Below are 8,336 nucleotides of genomic sequence, written 5' to 3' on the forward strand. Positions count from 1 at the left end.
CTGCACACTCTCTCCTCCTCCTGCACACTCTCTCCTACATCCTGCACACTCTCCTCTCCTCCTGCACACTCTCTCCTCTCTCCTGCACTCTCTCTCCTCTCTCCTGCACTCTCTCCTCCCTCCTGCACTCTCTCCTCCTTTGCACACTCTCCTCTCCTCCTGCACACTCTCTCCTCCTCCTGCACTCTCTTCTCCCTCATGCAATCTCTCCTCCTCCTGCACACTCTCTCCTCCCTCCTGCACTCTCTCCTCCCTCCTGCACACTCTCTCCTCCTCCTGCACATTCTCTCCTACATTCTGCACACTCTCTCCTCCTGCACTCTTCACACTCTCTCCTCCTCCTGCACTCTCTCCTCCCTCATGCAATCTCTCCTCCTCCTGCACACTCTCTCCTCCCTCCTGCACTCTCTCCTCCTCCTGCACTCTCTCCTTCCTCATGTACTCTCTCCTCCTCCTGCACACTCTCTCCTCCCTCATGCAATCTCTCCTCCTCCTGCACTCTCTCCTCCTCTGCACACTCTCTCCTCCTCCTGCACACTCTCTCCTCCCTCATGCAATCTCTCCTCCTCCTGCACTCTCTCCTCCTCCTGCACTCTCTCCTCCTCTGCACACTCTCTCCTCCTCCTGCACACTCTCTCCTCCCTCCTGCACTCTCTCCTCCTCTGCACACTCTCTCCTCCTCTCCACAGGCCTCCCTGTGAGGTTGGCTGTTATTCTCACACCTTGTAATTCTTAATTGCCCTTGAATTCTGCCTCTTTTATGTCTACGTGCTGAATTCGTGCTGCGTGCTGTTTTTCTGGTGTATGGCGTTTGGTGAAACCCTCCGTTTGGTGAAACCCTCCGTTTGGTGAAACCCTCCGTTTGGTGAAACCCTCCGTTTGGTGAAACCTTCTGTTTGGTGAAACCTTCCGTTTGGTGGAACCCTCCGTTTGGTGAAACCCTCTGCAGTGGAAGCAGTGAGTGGACACAGGGTTAAAGCTCCCCCCGCTGTGCAGACAGGGCTGTTATCGGGAGCAGAACACACTCTCAGCTCGCTGCTCTCATTCTGATAAAAACGCCATTTAATTACCTGTCATCTCAAAGCCTGTCCCCTTAGATGGTATCGAAAACAACAACACTCCCCACCTATGTTGGAAATCCATTTTCTGTGTGTGTGTGTGTGTGTGTGTGTGTGTGTGTGTGTGTGTGTGTGTGTGCGTGTGTGCGTGTGTGTGTGTGTGTGTGTGTGCGCGCGTGTGTGCGTGTGCATGCGTGTGTGCACGCATGCGTGTGTTGGGGGGGAGGGTTGTGCTTTCAGCTGCTGTCTGTCACTGTATCTCTACGTATTAAACATGAAATTGTCTTCAGTTCCCGAGTTTCTTCCCCCCTCCAGCCCCCTGAGAAATAATGCTGATAAGAAAACAAAATATAGCATTATTGAACATTTTTTCTTTTCTTTTCCTTTCATATCTTCAGATTTTGTGTTGGGTTCCATGTGGCTTTTACAAAAACAATCCATGACTGGCTGAACTCTACTTAGGTAGAGTCTACATGAAGTCTACAATAACTGATATATTGATTACATGAAGCCACCAATGAAAGTGGAGCCCTGTTACAATACTCACAGTAACTTCACTAATATTATCTAAATGGTGCTGCTGGATTTATTAGCTAGTGAGTGAATTAGCTAATGAGCTGGCTTTGAGACATCTTTATTTATTTCATAGACTACGCAGTAGAGTTGCTGATGGCTTACTTCTCAAAAGAGGTGGTAAACATTTCCATCTTCAGTAAGATGGATCTTAGTAATGTGGAATGGATCAGTTACTATATGTGATAGTCAATGCACAATGACAGTCAGAGTCACAGCTGGAATGAAAGCTGCCAATAGAGAACATGGATCAGGACAAATGGTTATAAAAAGTATTTTTTGTCAATGGACAGAACAAGTAAAGAAAGTAAAAAATCCACTGATATTATCTTTCTGGAAAAAATGCACATTACATTCTAGACAGGTCAGTCTTTGCCTTGTGGTAGTTAGATTTCACAGTATCTTCTTAGGACTACAAAAAATTGTTATTTTCTGAAATTCAGAACAACAGTATTTTATCTCATGTCCAGAGGTAGTACATTTCTTTAAAAATTGCAAACAAGCAAACAATAAGGTCAGATAACAGAGAGTAAATAATTCAATTCAAAATGTGCCTAGGCTGCTATTCAGTGTGAAGATCTTTGACCTCGTCAGCAGAACTGTGAACTTAGCCAGCAGAAATATGTTTATGAGAATAGCTTGCTGGATTTTCAGAGCAGCCGTTTGCTATGGCCGGGCACTGGCTCCCCCTGCTGGCGGGGTTCATGCTTTCTGCTGCCAGCGGTGACATCAGCATCCAGTCAGGCTCCAGCAAGCCGCCGCTGAGGGGCTACACCACCATTCACTGATCATCCCACTGCCAGGCTGTTTAAACCCTGGCAGTGGGATGAGAGAATGGTTATCTTACCATTATATCCCTGCAGTATGAGTTCATCTTCGCTCTGGATACTCAGAGAATAAATCCAAGATAAACGCTTAACACGTAAATAAACCCGTGAGCAGATACTGTGCCTGCTGCCTGTGATTGTTACTGTTCTCTGTGGTAGCTCTCAGCTGAGGGGTTGTCCTGGGCAGCGGGCGTGTCAGTCCGGCCTGCAGCTGTGATCTGTGTCACCTGTGAGCTGCTGAAGCAGCAGTTTCACACCACGTGTGTCTACACAGTGGAGGAAAGCAGGGCCGGCTGCTTCCACATGTCCAGCTCATTCTTCTGACGCTTCCAGAGAAGTTTTCTTTCTGCTTTGTTCCTTGCTGATAAGGGAAGCACAGGAAACACTGTTCAATCTTGAACGCTGGCACCCAACCCGCTTTCCAGCCACAGAGATAAGGAACAGCTGAGAGCTTTTTGTCCCTCAGAGAGACGGGGGGAGAGAGAGGGAGAACGAGGGAGGGAGAGAGACAATGGAGAGACGTGTCTGTCTGGATCAGGGGCAGGAGGATCCAAGAAAAGACAAATCCCCAGAAAACACTGAAAGGGACTTAGTCTGGAGCCCAAGCTTCCTGTGGCAGCTTGCAGGGACAGAGTGGAAGTGTTCATTCATTATGCCCCCTGTGGAGAGATCATTGCTGTGCCGTTGAATCGCTGAGCACCTTCAGCAAGCTCTGAATCGCCGCTGCTTTGCCCTCCTTATAATGCACAGCCATATTTAATCTCCTTTGATGAAATGTGTTCATTTATAAAGTTCACAGTGGTGTTAGGGCTTGCTAACGCACACACACACACACACACACACACACACACACGGAGGCTCTCCACAAACCCTGTCAGCCTCTTTCATCAGCGGGCTGCTTCTGACCACAGCACCCCTGCTGGCTGGATGTTTGTTCCTGATACACCTGTGACACTGTCATGCATGAAACTCCAGCAGGGCTGCTGTTTCTGATACTCATACTGGCTCCCACTACCATGCTGCATTCAAACACACTTAACTCTTTGGGCTTTCCCGTTCTCCCTCTGAATTCCACAGGTACCTGCCTCCCTGCTTTAAATAGCACAGTGTGAATATATAATGCTGTCATGGCAGGTGTAGTGTGTGTGTGTGTGTGTGTGTGTGTGTGTGTGTGTAAAAGCACTTTTTTCGTATGATTAGATACACTCTGGAACTGGGCCAGTGAATGATGCTGTAATAAAGTTACCTTGGTGACCCTGTCCTTCCATGACCCTGTTGTGTGAGTGCTGAGCAGAGCAGTGTGGAGCTGCACCCTCCCTCTGGGCTCCAGATCACTGCGTTACTCAGCCTCAGCAGCAGGCATCCCTGTGCTGAGGAGAGTAACTGCAGCTATGTTAGAATATGCAGAGGTACAGTATGTGCAAGAATTCTGTTTTCGAATTGTTTTTCACTGACACTGTTAACCTGTATAGAGAGACTCTCAGCTCTGATGCTGTTACCCTGTGCAGAGACACTCTCAGCTCTGATGCTGTTACCCTGTGCAGAGACACTCTCAGCTCTGATGCTGTTACCCTGTGCAGAGACACTCTCAGCTCTGATGCTGTTGTAGGGAGCTTGTTTCCCTGTAGGTTGGCCGGTGATGTAATTCCCCTTCGTGAGCAGGAAGTGTGAGACGGGAAATCAGTGCAGATGAGAGGCTGTGCTGCTGTGTCTCGCTGCAGACAGCACCCCCTGTGCAGCAGCTGTTCTTCGGTGTCACTGTGCTGCCACAGTGGCACTGCTGTGATTCTCTGGATGAGGGGGGCGTGTTGGCTGTGTGTCAGCTCCCTGCTGCTCTCCCCCCTGTGTGCTGGGCGTGGCCAGCTGCCAGCCACAGGCAGCAAGGAGCTGCAGATTCTGCTGCCAGAAAAGCCACCCTGTCCTCTGTCTGCTTTATTTGTACTTTGAAAGAGCAGAGACAGGCTGCCTGGCTGCACAGTACACTTTCACTTCATTGATTTTCTCTTTCAGTTCAATGATGTGCTGATATGCTGATACAGTCCCAGACCCTGAGTGGCTGTGTGCGTGTTGAGTCCCTGTGTGTGCGTGTTGAGTCCCTGTTTGGAGTGTTGAGTCCTTGTGTGTGCGTGTGCGTGTTGAGTCTCTGTGTGCGTGTGTTGAGTCCCTGTGTGGAGTGTTGAGTCCCTGTGTGGAATGTTGAGTCCCTGTGTGTGTGTGTTGAGTCCCTGTGTGTGCGTGTTGAGTCCCTGTGTGTGCGTGTTGAGTCCCTGTGTGTGCGTGTTGAGTCCCTGTGTGTGCGTGTTGAGTCCCTGTGTGGAGTGTTGAGTCCCTGTGTGTGTGTGTTGAGTCCCTGTGTGTGTGTGTTGAGTCCCTGTGTGTGCGTGTTGAGTCCCTGTGTGTGCGTGTTGAGTCCCTGTGTGTGCGTGTTGAGTCCCTGTGTGGAGTGTTCGTAGTGCATTGAAATTGAGGTTCATTTAGAATGCCTCCACTTGTGTTTGAGAGGCAGATACACACTCACATGAAAAAGGAAGTAAACTTCCTTGGTAATTGTGAGCTGAATGCAGAGAGTGTTTTAATTCCACGAGGATGTAATCCTGCAGTATGGACTCTATTCAGGATGTTTCCCTTTGGATTGTCTGTGCCTCATGAAATTTTTTGCAAAATGATGACTTTTAAGCTTTTAACCTCAGCTAAACATGCAGAAGGGCAGAGTGCAGGGAGGTGGTGAGCGCTGTCAGCACAGTGAGAGGAGTTATCTTTCCGCTGTGATGGATGCCACTCCGAGATGTTGATTCTAATTAGGCTTGTGGGACAAAAACAGAAAACTTCTGGCAGCCGAGCCTGCTGAGTCCACCTCGGTTAATTAAAACATCACAATCACAGCCTAATTCCACAGGATTTTAATTAAAATGTAAATGGATATGAAGGAAAACTAAACCAATAAAATGAGCAGAAAGTGTGCTGTCTGTTCCTGGGTCTTTCTGTGTGCTGAAGCCGTGGCAGAGGCCTCAGACTGTCTGAATGAGATCATGAGACAGCAGCTGGGTGTTTGTTAGGAGCATCCTGTTCCTGATTGTGAGTGAGGAGTTACTGTGTGTATCCACACAAACGGAGAGGTTTAGTGGCTGAACTGTAATTACCACGCTACTGTAAAACTTGTTATTTTTACAATGCAATGCCTGTCACTCATTCCTTTTCCATTTGTGTGCTTTTTCTCTCACGCTGTTTGGCCTCAGTGAGGAGCTCAGTGCTGGCTGATCTCTGTAATGTTCTGCTACTCCGCTGGTCTGTGTGTCTCAGTGTATCTCAGGCTCATACAGTCTCTACCTCCACCGGGCTGCTGAACAGTGAGTTTTATAATGCTGGTAAATAAAAACAAAGTCACACAGTAACAGCACTGAAGTGCAGTCCTGATTAAGGAGCCTGAGTGTTTTAATCAGCCATGCTGCTCACTTGAACAGGGAACAGGGACACAGTGTAATTTGAGATGTTCTGCAGGCTTCTTATAACAGTGTTCTCCACAGTACGTTTGATTGAGGCTTCAGATGAGGTCAAGCTGTTTCCGAAAAAAAGAACTGAGTATATAAATGAGGAAGAGGAGGAGAGAAGGAAATGGGAAGTAAAAGAACAAAGAAGAAGAAAACCTGTTATGTTGTTAATTACAAATCTTAATTATGAATTACCAACTTTTTAAATGGGGTATATGTCTGCGCTTCCATGGCAACTGCTCTGCTAGGCCACTCCAGCTGTGCTACTGCAGCAGAGAGCGAGAGAGTCATGTGACCTGAGGATGTGAATAAGCTGTTTGGGTGTGAAAAGCATTGGTGCATTTGAGGTTAAGTCCTGCACTTCACCACTACGCCACACTATGGCTGTATAATATAATAGAGGTGCTGTCCAATATCCACTTCTGGGCACCCTTCTAAACGCACAGTGCTTTCAGCATTCAGAATATTAGTGTTGGGTGTTGAGCAGACACCACAGTGTTAGTGTTGAGTGTTCAGTCCATTTTGAACACACTTTTCTGGCCAAATTTACGGGTGGCAGAACAATTTCTCAGCCTTTGGAGTAGAACTGTACTGAAGCTCATTATTGCACTGAAGCTCGTTACTGTATTGAAGTCTCCTGTCAGGAAATATCTCTTTTACAGGAGGCAGAGTGAAACCTTACTCTGAAAATAAGCAATTACCTCTGAGTGTTAAAATGTGTTAAAACTTTGGAAAACTGACAGATACATTGTGTTATTGGTGAACAGAAGTCCAGCGTTGTGACCGTTTCCATGCTGTGTTGCAGCTGGCCATCCTGACCGAGCTGTCCCACTCAGGTGGGAAGGAGAAGCCAAGCCTGCTCAACCCCAGCCAGCCTGGATCTGCCAGCATCTTCCACAGAGAGAACTTCCAGCTCAAGCTCTCTCCTCCACCACTAATGGAGGAGTAGATGACCCGCCCTGCATTCTTACATTGCTAATAAAACACTATGACCTTTATCTGTGGTGCACACTTGGTGTTCTCTGAAAAGATTACGTTTTGATTTGGGAAAAAGAAATCAGTTTGGATGAAGGTATAAGGGAAAGAATTTCCTTTTTCTCATACTCATTTTCGTTTTCCCATCTTGTTTAGTTACAGCAGATTGTCAGATATTAATATGCCATTTCAGTTTGTAAACTTGCTTCACAAAAACCGTCCCTATCTGAAAAGAAGGTCCAACCCAGACCCTGGTTTGGAAACAGTCTGAAGTGCCTCTGAGCATCCTCACAGCTGTTAAAAAGACTCCATTGAATGGACATGTTTTAAAAAGCCATTGTGTTCTCCTCCATTCTGACTGAGGATTGTTCTCTGCTGAATAGGCCGTTTGGAGCAGGGCTCAGAGGAGTGTGCTGCAGTGCCTAACAATGGCCTCTTTGGCCTGACCGCGGCGTATCTGCCTTCCTCCCCGGACAGAGTGGGACACTGCCAGGCTCTGGGGCTGCAGAAAGACAATCCAGCTCAGTTTGGGTTTCTGCTGTACAACGCTGTGTTTGAGGAAGCAGACATCGATTGCTGAATGTACACTGGGTGAATGGTGAGTGAAAGTCGCCCTGTCAGCACTGCCAGGTCAGCAGAGGGGACTCAGGGAGAGCTTTGCACCTTGCAGGATGACTCTGCAGTGCCAGGACTGAACTGGGTCAGGCACTGGTGCCAAATGCAGGCCAGGTCAGGGGCAGAATATTGCAGTGAGAAAAACTAAACTAAAAAAGCAGCAGCATTTTCCCTGTGTGAGCAGATTGTCCTGTTTGTGTGAAGAGGGAGGGGCACAGGGGGGGGAGAGCCCAGCTCGTGACCCCAGGGGCTGGCTTTGATTCCCCTTCATGCATTTGTTTGACTGAATTTGGTTGGACTGCAGCATGAAGCAGTTTTTATTGCTGGTTTTGGCCCAGTTGTGCAGGACTCTTTTGGGAGATGCTGCTGCATTTTTTGGTAAGCAGGGTGAGGGGTCCTGACCCTGGTATCGACCCTCTGACACCCTTGCAGTGACTACAGAGAGGGGCACACTGTGAAGCTTTGCTTCTCCTTTCCTCCAGCTTAATACACATAAGAACAGAGCTCTGAGTGTTAATTCTCTGGGCTGATCTGTGCGCCTGCAGAGCCTTGGGACTGGAGAGGCAGGAGACAGTGCTGTGCTCTCAGGGGAATCGGCTGCAACCAGCTGCGTCCTCAGCCCCCGAACCAGCTGTGTCCTCAGCCCCTGAACCAGCTGCGTCCTCAGCCCCTGAACCAGCTGCGTCCTCAGCCCCTGAACCAGCTGCGTCCTCAGCCCCTGAACCAGCTGCGTCCACAGCCCCTGAACCAGCTGCGTCCTCAGCCCCTGAACCAGCTGCGTCCTCAGCCCCTGAACCAGC

At 48.5% G+C, this 8,336-nt stretch overlaps 1 protein-coding gene across 1 annotated transcript in view; it reads left to right on the forward strand.

The window, feature by feature from the left end:
* Positions 1-7,136, forward strand: part of LOC118789077 (vacuolar protein sorting-associated protein 8 homolog) — a 57,150-nt gene extending 50,014 nt beyond the window's left edge. The window contains 1 exon segment of the mRNA XM_036545382.1: positions 6,752-7,136. Within this exon segment, the coding sequence (XP_036401275.1) occupies positions 6,752-6,895 (144 nt within the window). The 3' untranslated portion in view covers positions 6,896-7,136.
* The last annotated feature ends 1,200 nt before the right edge of the window (positions 7,137-8,336 follow it).

This window comes from Megalops cyprinoides, chromosome 14, assembly GCF_013368585.1.
Source record: "Megalops cyprinoides isolate fMegCyp1 chromosome 14, fMegCyp1.pri, whole genome shotgun sequence".
NCBI lineage: Eukaryota > Metazoa > Chordata > Actinopteri > Elopiformes > Megalopidae > Megalops > Megalops cyprinoides.